This window comes from Neltuma alba, unplaced genomic scaffold (genome assembly GCF_004799145.2).
Source record: "Neltuma alba isolate B1F8T4 unplaced genomic scaffold, ASM479914v2 tig00010382_pilon, whole genome shotgun sequence".
NCBI classification, from domain to species: Eukaryota; Viridiplantae; Streptophyta; class Magnoliopsida; order Fabales; family Fabaceae; genus Neltuma; species Neltuma alba.
In genome coordinates this window covers 410,716-431,110 of record NW_021635286.1, presented here as the reverse complement: position 1 = coordinate 431,110, position 20,395 = coordinate 410,716, and the positions used below count along the sequence as shown (strand labels likewise).

The 20,395-nt window shown below is 35.2% G+C and overlaps 1 protein-coding gene across 1 annotated transcript; it reads left to right on the top strand.

The window, feature by feature from the left end:
• The first annotated feature begins 311 nt into the window (after positions 1-311).
• Positions 312-2,958, top strand: LOC114756294 (uncharacterized). Its single transcript, XM_028945222.1, has 3 exons — positions 312-577; positions 2,287-2,480; positions 2,573-2,958. Exons 1-3 carry the CDS (start codon positions 312-314, stop codon positions 2,956-2,958), a joined length of 846 nt encoding a protein of 281 aa, XP_028801055.1.
• Positions 2,959-20,395: the final 17,437 nt, after the last annotated feature.

Sequence of the window (20,395 nt, the reverse complement as noted above, 5' to 3'; positions counted from 1 at the left end):
TCTCACAAGGAATTAATTTCCGAGATTATTTTTCCTTGAAATAGTATTGAAATAGCTTTCCACAGAATTTTGAACCACTCTATTTTGATTTTTCTAGATTAAGTTATGATTTCTGAAATTGGACCAGAAAACTGGATTTTTACCAAATGAACAGTAAAAATCTGAAAATCAGCATTTTTATGGAATTCTTAAGCCCAAGACAATCCAATATGGTCTAAAATGGTTTTAATTAAACTCTAAGTGACTTTAGTAGTAAGGTGTAACAGAAAATCTTTAAAGTTTTGAATTGTCCAACTGAGCAAAAAGCCCAAATGGCAATCTACAGGTTAGAGAATGATACTGACCACTGGTGGAAGAACACCGAACTCATCCTTAATGCTCGAAACACGAGAGTGACATGGGAAGTATTCCTGGAGCAGTTCTATGAGAAGCACTTTCTGAGGTCAGTCAAGGATGAAAGGAAAGCAGAATTCCTATCCCTGAAGCAAAAGGAGAATGAGTCCTTTGATGAACACCTATCCAAATTCATCCATCTCTCTCACTACTCTAGCTACCTCCATTACCGAGACGATAAGAGGTAGATGATAGAGAAGATGGTCAGAGGACTGAAGCAGTCCTTAAGGGAGATGATTGCTCCCAGGCAGTTTGAGCACTTCAACAAGGTGGTTAAAGCCTGCAAATCACAGAAAACAGCTTAAACCATCACCTGATGGTTAAGGTTACTCCCAAGTCGGAGAAGGGAGATTAGGGTGGCATCTCTTCTAATGCCAACAAGAAGAGGAAAAGGCCATGGAACAACCGAAAAGGGAAAAAGGGAGACAAACCACAAAAAGGCAAAGAATGTCTGACCTACGGCAAGAGTCACAGTGACAGACCATGTATGGCTAGACAAAATGTCTGCTACACCCGCAGAAAGCCCAGACACTTCTCTAGAGGATGCCCACAGAATGCAGAGAAGTTAAGACTACGTATCCAGGGTCGAGTGTTTGCTCTCACAGGGGAAGAAGCCCAAAAATCTTCAGAAATGATCCAAGGTACGATCATTATCAACAACTCCCCAGTGATTGTAATGTTTAATTCGGTGCTAGTCATTCTTTTATCTCGTATGTTTGTGCTGAAAGACTTGGCTTAGTTATGAAGACGTTGCCTTATGACACACGTTACATTGGATGCGTGCTTAAACTATATAGTTTGTTATAAGCACTGTTGTACTGCTTTAGATTTCATATGTATGCCCTTCTATGAGATTGATATGGTATCTTGGATTGAATTGGTTGTCATCCCTTAACATCCTACTGGATTGTAAGAATAAAGCCCTGATCTTACCCAAGAGAAATAGAGTTGAGTCCAGAAGTTAGGTTGAACTTCATAACGAAAGCCCAAGCGGGCAAATGTTTACAGAAAGGTTGTCAAGGATTCCTTGTATTCTTCTCGATGTAAGTAGAAGTTGAGGAAGGGATAAGAGAAATCCCAATTGTTAAGGAATTTTCGGAAGTGATTCTGATAAAGGTTACAAGATTACCTCCAGATAGGGAAATAGAATTCATGAAGGATATCATATCTGGAGCGAGACCAGCTCTAAAGCCCCTTACAAATGGCTCTAAACGAAATGGCGAAACTAAGGTAGCAGATAGAAGAATTTCTTGAGAAAAAAAGTTTCATTAGACCAAGCGTTTCACCATGGGGTGCTCCATTGTTATCGTCAAGAAAAAGGACGGTAGTCTAAAAGTATGCATAGACTACAGGGAGTTGAATAAAGTCACAGTTGAGAACAATTATTCGCCCTAGAATAAATGATTTGCTAGACCAGTTAATTGGTGCTAGTATGTTCTCTAAGATTGATTTGAGATCTGGCTACCACCAACTCAGGATTAAGCTTGACGATGTCCCTAAGACTGCGTTTAGAACTTGATATGAGCACTATGAGTTCTTCGTGATTCCTTTTGGAGTGATGAATGCACCTGCGATATGTATAAACTACATGAGCAGGATCTTTCACCCTTAATTAGATCAGTTCGTGGTGGTGTTCATTGATGACATCCTGGTATACTCCAAGTCTCTAGAAGAGCATGAAGATTAGTTGAGAATTGTCCGTAATACCCTGAAAGAGAAGCAGCTCTTTGCTAAACTTAGTAAATGTAAGTTTTGGCCACAGAAAGTCTGATTTCTCAGCCATGTGACTTCCCAAAAGGGAGTAGCCATCGACCTCAGCAAGATTGAGGTAGTACTCAACTAGGAGAGACCCAAGTCAGTGACTGAGATCAGAAGTTTTCTCAAACTGGCAAGGTATTACAAAAGATTCAGTAAGGACTTCTCTTGGATTACTCTTCTGCTGGCCAAGTTGACCAAGAAGAACCAGCTGTTCTTGTGGGACGAGAAGAGTAAGGCTAGTTTTCAGGAGCTAAAGAGGAAGCTCACCTTTACTCCCATACTTATACTCCCTGATCCTATGCAAACGTATGTGGTCTTCACGGACACTAGTAAGCAAGGACTAGGGTGTGTGCTCGTGTAGCAAGGGCGAGTAGTAGCCTATGCCTCACGCCAGCTTAAATCTCTCGAGGAGATTTACCAGACCCACGACCTGGAGTTGGTAGTAATAGTTTAAGCATTAAAGATATAGAGACTTTACCTGTACGGAGCAACGATAGAGTTGTTTGCAACCACAAGAGCCTCAAATACCTCTATGATCAGAGAGAACTGAATATGAGGCAATGTAGATGGGTGAATTTGCTCAGAGATTATGATCTCCAGATTAAGTACCATCCACGCAAAGCGAATGTGGTTGTCGATGCCTTAAGTAGGAAGGCAGTGCAGGTAGCATCACTAATGATCAAGGAGCAAAAGCTGATAGAAGATTTCAGAGATTGGAGTCCTCTATATCAGATACAGCTAGTAGAAGGAAATAGAGGTAGAACACAGTATACAGCTCTGCTCAGGGATCAGATCAAGGAAGCGTAGTCACAAGATCGGCTAGTAGAAATTTTCAAAGGAAAGTTGTCTCGGGGCGAGACTAGAGATTTTGAAATTTCTAAGGAGGGGCTATTAAAGTTTAAAAGAAAAAACTTATATTCCCCGAGTAGTCAACCTTAGGGAAAGGGCATTAGCAGAGGCCCACAAGAGCTTTTTTGATGGCTTGGAATGAAAAAGGATGTCATAGAATACATAGCAAAGTGTCTCACTTGCCAGAAAGTGAAGATGGAATATCAGAAATTAGCAGGAGAGCTGCAACCCTGGATATCCTGGAATGGAAGTAGGATAGTATATCCATGGATTTTATAGTAGGGTTACTAATGACAGCAGCTAAGCATGATACGATATGGGTCATAGTGGACTGTCTGACTAAGTCAACAAATTTTCTCGCCAAGAACGTTAAAGATTCTCTAGAAAAGTTAGCGAGACTTAATGTCAAGGAGATGGTTAGGCTGCATGGTGTCCCAAGCAGTATTGTTTCGAATCGAGACCCAAGATTTACTTCTAAGTTTTGGAGGTCCTTACAGAAAGAAATGAACACTACTCTCAGATTCAATACAGCCTACCACCCACAGACACATGGGTAGACAGAAAGAACGATTTAGACCCTAGAGGAGATGCTAAGAGCATGTGTGCTTATTTTGGCGATATTTGGGACACGTACTTACCGTTAGCCAAATTCGCCTATAATAATCGTTTCATTCGAGTATCTGAATGACGCCATATAAAGCATTTGACAGGAGGAAATATAGATCTCCCTTATGCTGGACAGAGCTTAGTGAAAGAAGTATTTATAGTTCTGACATAGTGGATCAGGCCTCCCAACAAGTGGAGGCCATTCGGCAAAGACTCTTAATGGTTTATAGACAGAAAAGCTACGCAGACACTAAAAGGAGACTGTTAGAATTTGAAGTTGGTGATCACAGTGTCGCCAACAACGGGAGTCAATCGATCCCTAAAGACTTAAGGAATTGAGTCCGAAGTATGTTGGACCATTTCAAATTTTGTCTAAAGCTGGACTAGTGGCTTATAAGTTGGCCCTTCCCCAGAATGTGAATCAAATTCATGATGTCTTCTGTAACACCTTACGTTTACGACCTTATATTGTGCCAAGTTAAGACACTCGGAAGCGCAAACTAAGGTTACCGGGTTGAAAAACCTGAATTTGAAAATTTCTTTTCCCGCATTACTATTCACCGTAACCTTAAACTTGGCATAACTTTGAAAAATCATAACTAATTCTAGAAAAATCGAAACGAGGTCGTTCCAAGTCTCACTCGAAGCTCTCAACATCATCTATCAAGAAAAATGACCTCAGGTTCCGCTTTAATCAGAAACGCATTCGTTTTCAATTTCGAGAAGTACTGTTCATTTGGTCATTTTTCTATTTTCCAGGATTTTTGCCTAACTTCGGAAAGGCATAACTTCTTACACAGAGCTCCGATTGTGACGCTTTACCACTTATTTTAAAGGGAAAAATAAGATCTATTCGCATACCAAATTTCAGGGAAAAAGTCAACCATTTGACCAGGGTCTTCGTTGGTCAAAGTTTGGTCAAATCTAGACCATTTTTATCCCCTTTTTCACTAATTTTGACAGCATTTCGTTTTTCACTATAATCATACCATAATCACTTATAAAGCTACTCTATCATTAATATACATTCCAAAAAGGGTATCATATCATGTATTTATGAACATAGTATGCTTACATGGCTTGAAAGAGAAAAGTTCAAAACCGTATAATACATTACATAATTCATAACTTCTTCAAGCCATGACTATTTCCTTTCCTTTCTCCTTAGCAGTAGTGGCACCTAGGATATCATGTTATAGGAGGAATGAGATTTCATAGAAATCCCAGTAGCATTGAACATACAACCATCAAGTCAACATGCATAAGATGTCATGCTACATGCAATAAGATAACATTTCTAGTCTTTATGCCATGCTATAATCATTCTGTATCCATGTCATCATATCATGGAGCATATAATCATTCTGGTCAAAACTCAATCATGCAAGAGCCAAGGCATACATTGCAAGGAGTTCACATCATCTGTACATAACATTCTCATGGCACATAAACACACATAGCAGATACATCAAATACAGATCAACAAAATAATTGCAGTTCACGCTACCTCAATTCCTTGCTTAACGTTTCCTCCTTGATCCCTTGCTGGAGATCCTCCTAGGTTTCCAGGAGAGTTGCCTATCAACCATACAGTAAGGGTATGGTAAATTCCATATCCAGTATACCATTCTTTCTCAATATAATGCTACCCTTGTATCTTTCAATTTATAATTTCTGTATACCTTTCCTAAACCTTTGACCTTGGTTTGACCAAGCCTTAATCCTCAATTAAGGTCTTGGAATTCTTCCTTAACCCATGATTAATCATGCTTCCTTGGTTAATCACTAACCCTTAGTCCTTAATCCAATACTTAATTAAGGTCCTCAAGTCACATAGTCATAATCCTTTAAGATTAAATCACTAATCCCTTTTTGGATTAACCATTAATCATTCTCTAATCAACATGATTAACCATTATTCATTCCTTAATTAACATGATTAATCATTTTCTAATCAATATGATTAATCATTAATCATTCTCTAATCAATATGATTAACCATTATTCATTCCTTAATTAACATGATTAATCATTTTCTAATCAATATGATTAATCATTAATCATTCTCTAATCAATATGATTAAGCTTTAATCAATACTTAATCAACATGATTACCCATAATTAATCATCCTTCAATTATCATAACTAATCACTAATTAATTAGGGTAGCTAACCTTAATCACTTACTAATCCTTAATCAAATAACATAATTAATCTTAGCTATCACTAAACCATAATTAATCAAGGTAATTAATCCTAATCTTCCTCAAATAAATAATCAACTAAAAATAATTAACACTTAGGGAGATAAACATACCTTAATTAGCGCTTAATCGGCGATTAGAGGTGATTAAGCTTGCTGTCTCTCTTTCTCTCTCTTCTTTCTTCCTTTCTCTCTCCTAGAACTCAAGAACACAAAATTCTCTCCCAACAAACACCTCTTGGCCGAATTCTTCATGAAAGGGGGGGTATTTATAGGCCTTGATATTTCAAAATGCCGAAAATGCCCTTCGGGAAAAAGATGCGATCTCGGCCGTTCATTTTTTTCTACTTTACACGTGGACAAATCTTAGGGCACTCACCATAAGAAAGTGACACATGTAGGGACACCTAATCACCATGTGATTTTCATGTGGAAAATAAATATTATTTTATTATTTTGTCTCTTATTTCCCTTTATGCCCTTGAACAATGTGGAAAATTCCAACTTTGTCCTCTCCTTCTAATTTTGGCCGAATTATTGCTCTTAATATTGGAAAAAATATGACTCATCCAATAATCAGTGCAATCCACTGATTATTTGTGTATTTCCGGCCCGATTTTCCAGCAATCCTGTCCAATTTACTGTCACAAAATTCCGATTTCAACACCTCATTAAATTCCCCTCATTCCAAGGGTAATCCATGATTTTTCTCAAGTTCTATCTCCCTCTATAATTTTCTAAATTTTATTCTGTCAAAAATCACTATTCTACCGATAATAATTCGGTAATAAATATCCTTTAAGCTAACCTTTGTACATCCAAAGGTGGGAAATAATTTTATAAATTAGGATAATATGTCACATAATTTATCCATATTTTTCCTTGAATTTTTGAGGCCTCTATATATTTTAAATAATGGAAATTGGCTAATTTTCCTTAATTAGCCAAAAATTCCAATAATTACATATAATTTCCTGACAAATTATTTTTAATCTCATATTCATCTTCTAAGCCTCAAACATTATTCTGTACCCTCCTTTCTATTTTTCATAATTTTTTGGGAATTTTTCAGGAAATTTGGACATTATTTCCAATACTGCCCTTTCTTAACTGATCTTTTCAGAAATGACCGTTACGTCCCTATCCTGATTTTTCCTCATAGCCTGGATCCTCTACCAGTCTACTATACTACTTGGCCTTAGTCAGTCACAAATCATTCATCAGTTAGAATAAAATTATCAGGGTGTGACATCTTCCATGTCTCCCAAATTGAAGAAGTATCATCCAGACCTGACACATGTCATAAGCTATGATGACATTGTGCTCCGAGACAACCTGTCTTTCGAGGTCAAACCAGAGTGGATCATTGATCAAAAGGTCAAACAATCAAGGAATAAGTAGATTCTGCTGGTGAAGGTTGTCTAGAAAGGTCTTACACAGGAAAAACCTATGTGGGAGAGGGAAACTGAGCTGAGAGAAAAGTATCCCGAACTTGTCCAATAAGCCACGCCCTAAATTTCAAGGACGAAATTTATTTAGGGGGAGAAATATCACATCCAGTAATATGGTATTTAGGGATAAGGAATATTCCTAAATAATCAAGGGCCAAAAGTGATAAGGAGAAATAGAAAATTTTTTATAGAAATATTTAATGGTGATTTTCTAAGTTAATTATAAAAGTTTGACTAATTAAGGAACATTAGTCAACAAGTAATAATGGAAAAATATTTCCAAGCCTCAGAAATTGAGAAAAATTAAGGATAATATTACTTGAGAATTATATGATGATGAATAATTGGTTTTATGACCAAATAGCCCTTTGAGAAATTTCAAAAGAATTTAAAGGCGATTTAAGCTAAATTGAAGCCTTTTGTTTGGAAAATTCCAAATAAATAATTTTAAGGAAAGAAAAATTTCAAGAAAATTCCTATGATGCCTCAAGGAATTATAAGAGATTATGGGATGAAAAGGAGTCCCTTAAATATTCAAGATATTCCATAATTCCCATGACAAGTAGAGAAGTCTCAATAAAAAGGAAAAATAGTTTTTCTTTTTATCTAATTAATGGGAATTTGAGATTGAGATAAAAGGGGCATTTTGGGAAGAGAAAAATGAGGAGAATAAATTATGGATCTAACAGAAAATAATTACAGAGGCCAGAGTACTGTAATTATATAAAAGAAATTAAACCCGAAGTAAAAGTGCACTGATAAAGTGAAGACTAGAGTCTTGCACTTTACTTGGCCCACAAGTTGCCACTTGTCAAGCCCTTAATGGATAGTAATTAAACTTTCCAAGTGTCAAGCCTTAAGTGGAGAAGATTTTGACTTTTGGAAATTAATTTCATTTGGATTAAGTTAATTAAGAGAGAGGTTACAAGAAGGAATAGGGAAATGACACTTGGCAAATCATTAATATTAGTTGTTGGGATATTTTGAGCCATTAAAGAAGAACTTCCTCCCCCTAAATTCAGATTGCATTTTGGCCTAGAGGGAAAAGAGAGAGAACAACAGTGATCTTATGAAGGGGTCAAGGAAAAGCAAGCATATTTGATCTTCCAACTAAGATTCAAGCTTGGTAAGTTGTTCTAAGATGTTCCTTGCTTTGTTTTCTTGAGTTGTATGGTTGGAAAATCATTTTTTGTCCCTTCTTGTTGCTAGTCAAAATGGATATAGTGTAGGGAAGGAGGTTTTGTTGTTAAACATAGCTAGGACACTATGATTCAAGGTGGTTTCAAGTGGTTTGGTGTTGTTTTGAAAAGTTTTTCATGGTTGAACTCCGAGAGGTATGGTTCAGCCACTTTCAAGACTGGAACATAGGATGAGTTTTTCAATGTTTTGATGCTTCCATTGTGTTCAAAATGGAAAATGGAATAGGGTAAACCTTAAGAACAAGTGTTGGAAGCATTAGAAGTTGTGATTTTTGAGAAATAAGCCCTAATGTTCGGCCAAACTGAATCTTGAGGAAGGAGATTTATTTTCTTAAATCCAAGTGTATATTTGGATTCTACATGAAAAATCATGTAGAAATTAACCAAGAATGAATTTTTAGGGTTTAAAGAAACAAAGCTCCAAAAATCAAAGTTTAAGGGATTAAAGGTTACTTGTGTTTAGCCTTTGATTCTTGCATGTTTTGGTTTGTAATGTTGCTGCCCCTTTTATGGTTTGTGATGTTAGGATTTGTTAATTGTGGAGAAGAGGAAGAAGGTCAAAGAATCAAGAGCATTTGGATCAAGGTAGTGGGATTTAATTAGCCACTAATGTTAACTTTGCATTGTTATTTATGGCATGAATGCTTGCTATTATATGGTTGAATTATGATGTTTGTGATATAGCTGCTCCTTGCATTTTGTTGCCTTGGCTATTGCATGTTGAGGTTGTCTATCATAAGAAGATTGGTTCTCCTATGATAGCTATTATTGAAGTGCTTTATAATAATGCACGTTGATGTTTTGGTTGATTGATCTTGCTACTGGGATTTCATTGAAATCTCATCCCCAATATGTGATTTAACATTTTAGGGGCTGAATCATCAAAAGAGAAGCTATAAATTCAAGGGTAATTGTGGTGGTGAACCATGAGGAAACAATTATATTTTGGTTATGTATAAGTATGTATGTGTGATGCTGTAACCCTAAGCAGGATGCCAACTTGGACCTACGTTTTGACTAAGTTCCCAAATGAATTTCTTTACAAAATTTGGTATTCTTAAATTTCATGTCATGAGCTTCAAATCAATAGGTAGCACATTAAAAATGGACAACTATGCAATTTTTCAAAGTTAAGGCTCAAATTCTGGAAAAAGAGTTGACTTTCACAAAAATCTGGCACTTTCTCATGATGAATTAATTTCCAAGATTATTTTTTCTTGAAAGAGAATTCAAAGAGCTTTCTACAGAATTTTGAACCACTCTATTTTGATTTTTCTACATTAAGTTATGAATTTTCAAAGTTAGACCAGAAATCTGGAAATTACCAATTAAACAATGAATTTCCGAAAATCGGTTTTTTTTTTTTTGGAATTTTAAGCCCAAGACCATTCAATGTGGTCTAAAATGACACTGAATCAACTTGATGTCGGACTAGAAGTAAGGTGTAACAATAACTCCTTGAATTCCTGTAGAATCATAAAATAATCCTTTCCCAAGACCATTATGACTAAAGAGATTAAGAAATTGGGGAGAAATGACTTGAGAAGAAGATGAGCTATTAATTGGTAAACCATCAACATTACACACATCATCCTCAAAGCTATGAGAAGGAGAAATTTTATGCTCATGTAATTCATTTAACGGTATTTCATGTTCATCACAGACTTCACTTACAACACTAGTAATTGGCTCATACTTCTTCACTGCATCATATTTATGTTCATCATTTTCAACATTTATATTCAAGCAAGATTCAATATGGTCAACATGATCATGCATATTACTATTAGAATTTTCAGCAGAAGAAGATGCATCATGATCAAGAATAAAATTAGTTACATTGCTAAATGCATTCTTTTGATGTTCAAGAACTAATTGCCATCTTTGATCAAAGCATTTTTCACACAGATAAGGTACTACACAAGAGTATGGCAAAGATGCATTTGATTGAGCATTTTCATCATTTCTAGTACTAGTCAAAGAAGCATGATCAAGCACATTGATGGTAGAATCATAGCACAAGAAAGTTGGGGCACAACAAATAACATTTTCATTCAAATAACAAGTACTACAAGCAAGTGATGTAACAGTAGATACATTACTGTCTATCTTATTTGTATGATCATTCATTTGCTTAGTAAATTCTTTAATCATTCTTGATATATCATTAAAAGATAAGTCTGAACTTGGCATATTTGAAGGCCTTAAATGTGACTCACATTGTGATTAACCCATCCAACTATTATTGTGAGTGTCAAAGTGAGGAGGATACCTGTAATTATCATTGAAACTTCCTTCTTCAGCTTTATCCAACCCCAAGCTAGGGTAGTTACCTGAGGTATGCCTAGTTAGATGACAGAACTTACATCTTGGGTCCTCATATGTAGAAGACATAGAATAATAAGAGTGAAATCTTCCATTATTTACACACCAATCCATAAGATACGTTCAATTTGAAATATAGATCACAGCACAAGTTGGTCAAGCATGTAAAATTATTTACTCAATATAGAATCACCAAACAAGTAATCAAATTCAGTAAATGTGAAGGATCTAAAAATTGTAGATTTAGCAAAATTTTCCCAGAATTTCAGAATTGGCAAGTTGCTACGGCAAAAGTTTAGTAATCAATAAAATTTCACACTCTAACCAAACTATTGATAACTTGGCAATGAATTTTCAGTAATTCTAACTTTAGTCACAGTTTTGCAAAAATCCAATGCAATGCAGTAGAAATTGATGTAGAAATAATATCAAGGATCCAACTAAAGACACAAGCAAACTTAATCAGCGAAATAAAGCAAAGCCTGATGATAGAACCCCATCTTTATATGGTTTTCTCGAGTGTTTTTTGATGTTTTGCAACACGTTTCCCCTCATTATGCATGCACTTATAGCTTTTTGATTACATTGGTTCATGCATTGCATTTTGTTGTTTAAGGGGTAAAAAAGGTCAATTCTCCTTCCTTAATTGTAATTGCCTTGATCTGTAATTTGTTAGTATTTACAAAGCTCTCTTCTTGTGATTTTCAGGCAATTAGAGAAGGACTTAAGACCCAAGATAAAGCATTGATGGAGCCACGATGTTACAAGGACCAAAACACAAGAGTTTAGAGTATTCTGCCTCTCCAGGTCGTGACATGGATTTCTGAGGTCGCGACCTAGATGCCCTTTTAATGAAACTACGCGTTTTGGACCTGAGTAAAGATGAAAGCTCTCTGTCTTCCCAGGTTGTGACATGAAACTTCTGAGGTCATGACCTGGGCCCCCTAAGTCGTGACCTGACACTCCTGAGGTTGCGACCTGAGTGCGTTAAATGAAGATATGCATTTTGGAATAGGTTTCTGAGCTTATACACCTAAAAGGGGTAGCCACCACGAACAGGGAGTCTCCCATTTTGCATATTTGCAAGGATAGTAGCCTCCTCCATTCTCTCTTAAGCCTCCATTGATCCTACACCTAAAACCTTCATTTTTCTTCATCTCTTCATCATTTTCTACATTTCTAAACTGATTAAACCACTTCAACCACCTTCTTCTCCATTTTTCCAACCCCATTTTTAGCATCAACCATGGTTGTTCATTACTAGAGCGATTACGATCGGTTTGAATACATGAGAGGCTAAACCCTTAGTCTTTTGGTGATGGAGGACGAAGCTTGAGCTCAAGGACCTAATAGGGGAGTTATCGGTCTAAACTTGTGTTTGATTCTGTGTTAGAGATTTCTAGATTTAGGGATTTCTGCATCTCTTTTATACTTGATTTATGATTGTAAATCTTTTGTTTAGACTATTGAATGTATTTGGATTGGATAGTGTTAATGTTGGTTCATTGATATATATATCAGTTTTGAATCCTTGTGTTCATTTAATTATCAGTGATCATTGGTGATTAATCTGTGTGCTTGGTATTCAATGATTGTCCATTGACTTTCTGAGGACATTTGCATCATCCGTTCATCTACACTCTAAGTGGTTTCTAACAATGTTTTGAGAGATGTTAATTAACTTTGATTAAGTGAGTTTTCATTAATTAAGACATTAGACCCAAGTGATTACTTGGGGTTTGCTTCAGACTTAGAGATTTTTTTTAAAACTCCCAATCATTTTAAAGAGTAGTGATAGCTGAGTTTCCATCATCAAGAGATTGTTTCACCATAATTTCCTTTTAATCTAAAACATTTCTTCATTCAATTAAAATAACAAAAACATTTAATTCTCTACACTTTTCATTTATTGCACCACCTTAAACAGTTGAAACCCCCCCTTTTTCTTTACCCAAATTATCATGTTTTTGATTACCAATTTAGACTAGGTTGTTTTCCAATAAAGCGCTTCTTGAGAAGAACGATTGGTTACACCTTATAGTACATTATCTGGTGCAATCATAAATTTTGATGACTCGGAAGGCGACATCTCAGTCCAATCACCTGACTACTCAAAAACCTAAAAAACAAAATGGAATGAGAAATAGTTTATACAAAAATATTTGTGTATTTTGTATTTATCCTTTCTGAAAAATGGAAAACGGTAAATGTTGTAAGAAAATGATTATTAAGTATGCAAAAACTTAAAGGTCCAGCTTCAAGCATAGCAAAATTTACTCTCAAACATCAGTCAAACAGACCCAAAGTGACAGAATCACCAACCTAGAATCAGAAGCATGACAGTCTAGAGGCTAGAATTCAAGCAAAAATACACAAAGCACTGTAAAACAAATTAAATTGACACTTAACTAACTAAAACCCCAAGCAACTGTGCCTCCCCGGCAACGGTGCCAAAGTGGCGCTGTTGCTTGGGAGCCTTATTTGTTGAGATTCCCTAGCAATCCACTAGTTTGCCCAAAGGTTTAAAAAAAAAGAAGAAGAAAAAGTTGAAAAATATATAAAACACAGCATAAAAATAAAATTAGTTCTGTAGCATTTCTGGTTTTTGATCGTTGTGCATACTGCTTGGGTTTAGTAATTGTGTCAAATTTTGTATTGAGCATTTGTGACTAGATTCTGTACCTCCTTTAGGTTGATCACTATCTGTTGAACTTGGATTGCCTTGAAACCTTCTTTCTTATGCTGATCCTAGTCACAAAGATAATTTTGAAATTGAACTGGTTAAGTGCTCAAATTGCCACTATGATAAATCATTTTGAAGTTAATCAGGTGCTTACTAATTATTTGAGGTAATTTTGGTGACCAACATTCTGATATTTGAATTTTGCTATGGAGTGTTTTGCTTGCTGAAGCTGTTGCATGCCATTGTTGTTTCTTATGCATCTAACATTGAGTTACTTTACTTTCTTTGAAATTCCAGTTGCTGGTTTGAGCTTGGATTGTTAGTAGAGCCTAGTCTAATTGTCTGGTGCATATAACTGTTCTGTGTCTAACACTATCAGGAATCATTATGAACTTACGAAGGTAACTCTCTACATTTTGGTGCTGTCATTATGACTTGATAGGCTTATAAATTGAATATAGCATGACAAAAATTTTGTTTGCTGGAATTGTGTGATTTCTCTGAATTTTAGCTGCTAATGCATTCGTTCATTTCAATTTTCCTTGTTTTGTACCCTTGAATTGCTTTGCTTACTAATCTGACTTTTGGGGTGAATCTGATTTAAGCTGTCAGTCTCTGAATTCATTAGAACATTGGTTAATCTTGCACTTGTATCGAACCAAACTTACTAGAATTTCTGAACCTAAGTGGTCAGATTAGTTTCAAATTTTAGTACATACATATTTCACTTAAAAGTCAAGTTGTCAAGGGTTGTATCAATTTTGGTCTGCTGTGAAATTGATTAAATTCCTTGTTATGGCAGCTTGCCTTTTGATTGTGCACTACTTAAATCACTCAATTACTACATTACTGAGTGTCTTTGCGTAGTCCTACTCTTTGATTTTGAGCTGTAAATTGAAATATACATTATGGATTGGTGCTGGAATAACATGAGTTTGATTCTTATTCTTCTAACCGAACTCACACTTTTCTTGAATATGGTGTGAACTCAATTGATTCCATACTTTGTGTGCATTGCTATTCTAGAATGCATGTTTGCAATGATTAACCCCTTAGGATCTATTGTGCAGAAGTGGCTAGAAACATTCAAAGTGCTTCTTCACAAAAAGGCCAAATAGAAATAGATTCCCATTCTAATTCCCACTTTGAACCTAATCCTTATGAATCTCCATCCCAATTGTGTGCACTAAGTCAAGGTCCTTCTAATGATGAGTTCAAAAGGGCAATGCAAGGGGTGAACAAGCAATTAAATAACCTTACTGGTCAGATTGACAATACTATTTTTGCTTTCACTAATTGGAATAAAAATCTGGATAATAGGATTAAATCCTTGACAAGTAAGATGGAGACCTTAGAGGGACAAAATGGGAGTGTAGAAAAAGAAATAACCATGGACATGATATTGAGAAAACTCCAAGAGCTAAACCATAGTTTGGATAGTTTGAAAAATGAGAAATGCTCTTCATTTCACACTTCCTCTCCCACACCTACTGCACCTGCACAAGTTAAAGAAGTAGAACGATTATTTCCTTTGTTTAATGAATTTCCTCTTTCTACTGAGATTGATCATTCAGGTGCCACTATAATTTGTAATATTTCTACTTATTCCTGTAATAATTCACATGTTGATACACTAGAACATAATACCTCTTTTAGTAATGGGCCTAATGATGATGCTACTATCCTTAATGAGCTTGAGAAAGGTTCTTGTAGTGTTTTGACAGATTCTAAAGGTGCATTTGAAGATAAAACCCATGTCAATCTTGTAAGGAAGATTGAGGCAACTATGAAAGCAATTTTTAAACAGCCAACAAGAATCAAGCTAGTTGGGTTCAAAACAAGAAACAGAAGGCATAGACTAAAGAGGTTGAAACAAAAGCCATTACACATCATGCCAACAATCCAAGAAAGTGAGGAAGAGGAATAATCACTATCCATGGAGTTAGTTGGTAATTCTCTTGAACCTACTGGTTCTCATACTTGTGAATCCATGAGTGATGTCATTTCTCTTGAGCATGAATTTTCCATAGCTACCCATGACATGAGTGATGATAAGTCTAATCATGAGCTTTCTTCTAATTCTAAGGATACTAATAGAGATACTTTAGACCATAAGGTGGCTGAAATTGAATTTTTTAATAATAATGTGATAAAATCTGATTTACTTGGGTATGACCCAATTTCCTTTTCTTCTTTTCTCTTCTCCCCTTGTTCATGTAAGAGTGATGTGTTGCATTGATTGCTTGTCAATTGATGGCCTCCTTTCCACCTCATATGCATTTTATTTTTACTTTTCTAATTCTTGTAGTGCTCTTATTTCTTCTTTTTCTAGTCATGACGGTCTTAGGAAAGGCTTGTTTGATGATTTTGCAGGACTGTATGAAGAGAAGGAGACTGTACAGCAAGCTAAAAATGATGGTACATTGCAAACAAAGTCCCTACTTGTCCAGTTTGAGGATTCCCAAGCATTCTGCCCTATCAAAGAAGAAAAGCCTAGATTTGAGAATCATGAACCTAAAGGCCACTTTATTGACTCTATTAGCTTTCATCCTTCTTTTACATGTCATGATAATAATGATTGTGCGCATGAATATGATATTTCATTCATTGATGAGTTAACTACTGAATCTGCACTCATAATTGAAAATTCCTTACATAGAAAAGACATTGATCTGCTTAGGCATACTAGAGTTAGTCTTGAGAGTTTCACATTCTTACAACATTGATCTTATGTTCAAAAGTCATTCTATCCTATATTTTCATGTGACCTCACACCGGACATTAAGAAATTGTGTGGTATTGAATATGATCTCTTTAAATTTTCTTTTGGTTCAAGTGATAGTGTCTCTAATCTTAGGGTCCTAGGCACATTAATGGTTCTATGCATAAGACCCTCTCATGTGACTTACCAAGAGATATACTTGAACATGAGCCCCTTTATTTGGTTTATATGATTTCTCATGATTCTATTAATGTTGTTTGGGTTAAGGTGCAATTTTAACAACAAAGTTTACCCTAAGGAGCACTAGGCACCATAAAGTTTATTTGAGTGCAAAGATATATATGAAGTTGTCAAAAGGGAGCATCTAGCACTATGCTGTTAACGTCCGTCAGTTTACCGTTAGAGGGGCCCAGAAAGTAAGTTTTAAGGTGCATTTTTAACAACAAAGTTTGCATCAAGGGGCATTAGGCACCATGAAATTTACTTGGGTGCAAAAATATACATGAACTTTGTAAAAGGAAAAAAATAACAAAAATTCTTCAACTTCCATAAACATCCATTAATTTTATTCTTTTGGGTCTCACCAAATGCTATATTTTCTCTCTATAAATTTCTACTTCCAAGCCGATCCATCTTTCTATCATCATAGTCAACACGCACACTCTCTCTGTCATGTCGTTTTCTAAGCCTCCAAGCCTTTTATATGTATTTAAGCAAAACACATCTTTCCCTTCTAGGATATGAGGTTCATTACTTGCACCCGAGTACTACCTCCAGTCCTTAATATAGGATACAATAGACTAATTTGAGGAGATTAAAATAAATAAGTAAATTACTTTAAATATTATATTATTTATTTATGGAGAGAAAATTGCACCTTAACCCATGTTGTTTTTGGTCTTTTATAGCAGAAACTTGATGGCCTTGGATTCCAAGGGAGCCAACAGCAACCATATATCTTGGGATTGCCTCCAATTGATCCTGAGCCACCACCAAAGAAGGATAGTGAGAAAGACCAAGTCACATTGCTAAATTTTATTATTCTCATCCGGGAAGAGAATTTTTGTTTCCAGAACCTAAAGGGATTTTGATTCTACGGTTGTCCCTTTCCTTCCCTTAATTTCTTGATTTACTTGAGATATTATTTGTTGGATTTACTATTTAACATAAGTGTGGAGGAGGGGACTAATCTAATAGAAAAAGTTAATTGATATGGCTTAGGTTTGGTTCACTCTTCTTGTTTCCTTCAATTCCGCAAAGTCCATTTTCCTTACTCTATCATTTCTTTTACATTGAGGAAAATATTTGTCTCAAGTGTGGGGGGAGTGTGAAATATTCTGATTGTTTTCCTTGCTGTCATGGAGTTTAATTAAACCTTGAACACATTCTTTTGAATACTGTTAAAGCTTGTTCAGGTGTAAATTTCTTGTTTAATCAATTTATTTTTGAAAAATGTGCATCATGAATTAATTTTCTCATGCATTAAGTTCAATTCTCATGCAATTTATCCTTAGTAAGGGGATGAAGTTGAGTAAACCAGTTGGAAGGAAATTTTGGGCCTTAATGCGTTCCTAAATTGTGTGTGATGCCATGTAGTTTGGTAACTTCCTAGAACTTGTCTCAATCCTTAATTCAAGACCATGAGCTCTTGGAATTGTGAAGATGACAAGGGTATTTCATTCAAAACCTTTTTTGACCTAAATAGCAACCTATACACATCAAATCCATTGCTTAAACCCTTTGAGCCCTTCACTATTCTTTTGATTTCATCCATGATTGATGATCCTGCACATAAGTGAGTGAAGGATTTACAAAAAGGATGAGCTGAATTGAATCTGAGTTGGTTGTTTTCCTTTTAATGGTTGTATATTCATTGATAATGATCTGTTCATGACTGGGACTGATTATGATCCCTTTTACTCTTGCTACTAGATTGCTACTATATAGAAAAAATATATTTTTGAAAAAAAAAGAAGAGAAAAAAGAAAGGATCTTGAAATTAAAAAAAGGGAAGAAATAAGATACAAAAAAAAGGAAAAAAAAGAAAAAAACATAATTGAAAAAAAATGGAGAAATAAAAGTTGATCGAGTGGCAAGAGTGAAGGAGTCCTTTCACATTAATTGTTATATTCATTTAGCTATATTGAATAACAAAATCTGATTTGTGCATAAGACTCTGAGCCTTAGATATAACTATGATTCATGTGCAGTGTTTTATTGATCATTGGCATTCACTTCCATTCCATCATTTGGCGTTTCCGATATTATAACCCTTGCAAAGACCCTTTGATTCACAAGACCTAGTAGCATATAAGTAGTGGAGATGTAGAATGGTTACAAGCTTATGGTGAAGCCTAAACTAGATGGTTTTGAGAGAAATAACCTTCATCAATGAGAGTGAGAGAAACACTTAACCTTGTGAGGAATCTCATCTTCTATTTGCTTTCGTTGGTTGAATTGCATGATGACGATTGATCTTTTAGTATGGAATTGTTTTGGATTGATGGCATTTGAAGGAATGATTGATAAACACAAGTAGTTCATTCTTGAGCATGATTTAGCATTCTTCATTAGCAATATGTTTGGGATTCAATCTTATTCCATTGTTTTTCCTAGAGTGTGATGAACCATATTTTGATCAACTAAATAATGTGATTTCCCATTGAATTTAAATGCTTTCATGTGGAATTAACTTTAGATTTCCAATATTTGATAAGAAATGATGCTGTGAGAATTTGATGTATCATTACAGGATTGAAAGGAATTTTCTCTAATTCTGGAAGTATTGGTGAAGAATGGACAAAATCTGGAAAGATGTAGCCAAAAATCTTGAATTAGGAGTTAAAACGCAGGGTTTTGAATTTGGTTAAGAGCTAGAATCATGTGTGGTCTAGTGTAGCATTCTGTGAGGAAAAACTCTAAGTAAAACGCATAGCTCCATGGCCAGTAAGTTTCAAGAGAGTGACACATGTCTTGGGCTTTAGTAAAACGTACAGCTGAAGGCAGAGAAGTTTCACATGTCAAAATACAACATTACAAGCCTTCAAATGGTGGATAATGAGGTCAGAAGGCGGAGGGAAAATTTAAAAACAGAACTGGACGTCCAGAAGCTTCAGAAAAATGGATCTGATACTGAATTCTAGCATTCTCATTCATTCTTTTCTTTTCTTCACTTCTCTAGATTCTCTCAACTTCCAGATTCATCTTCTTAATCTTCTTCTCTTCTGTTGCATTTTGCCATGGAGATTCAGAGGAGACTTGGCCAGATTTCCTCCATCAACATGAGCAACTAAGCCATTGATTCCTGAGGAGCTGTCATGGATCCAGAGCACTGATTGTCAAGGAGATTTTGTTTTTCTTGAGTTTGTATTTGTGTTTCAGATTTGGATCTTGTTATAAATCTTTGTTTCAAATTCAGATATATAACTCATATTAGAGATTTCATTAGGTTCTGCTACTTCTAAGTTGTGATGTGTTTAGAGGTTATAATTTCCTTTTTCTGAGTAGCTTCAATTCAGTTTCTGATTTGGTTAAGTCTGGAACTTAATTGTTGTGATAAATCTAAGGTGAATTGGTTAATCTTCATCTTGGAAATTATCTAATTACATCATTAGAGTTGATTGCAGACCTACTGTTTGATGAATTGCCTAAGAGAAATAGAAATCTAATTTTAGGTTGCAAGGAAGGTGAAATCACAGATCCAAGGGAATTCACTTCATTGATATCTCTTTCAAACTCTTTTCTTTATCTTATTCTTCTCTCATTCCTTTTGAAAATTAGTTTTCATAAATAACAATTCATGACAGAAACCAATTCCAGAAGCTACCTCCTTCTCTATTATTTTAATTTGTAACTTCTAACTAGTTTAATTCCAGAAGACATTAAGGCTCCTTAAGATTGACCTCTAGTTGACTCATCTCCTACCTAATCTAGAGTATTAAATTTGACCTTTGAACGACAAGAGATCAGAGTACAAAAAGCTAGTATGGGGGAATTTGATAAACTCTTATTTTACTATAGATTTTGATATTGTTTTTAGGGGGTTTTATCATATTATTATGCATTAATTGAATATTTTGAGTGGAATTAGAAAGGAAAATCATTTTTGGAATTTGTGGATAAATTACTTTAATATGCTTATATTTTCCAAAATTTCATTATTGAAATTGTTAATGCTTTCCATTTAAAATTCCATTTTCAGGTTGA

What these genes read in the sequence shown, in the direction of transcription:
- LOC114756294 (XM_028945222.1), top strand. Translation starts at nt 312, where the DNA reads ATGGCAATCTACAGGTTAGAGAATGATACTGACCACTGGTGGAAGAAC. An exon ending in CATTACCGAGACGATAAGAG is followed by an intron (nt 578 to 2,286) that starts GTAGATGATAGA and finishes CAAACTGGCAAG; the next exon opens with GTATTACAAAAGATTCAGTA. An exon ending in TGTGGTCTTCACGGACACTA is followed by an intron (nt 2,481 to 2,572) that starts GTAAGCAAGGAC and finishes GAGATTTACCAG; the next exon opens with ACCCACGACCTGGAGTTGGT.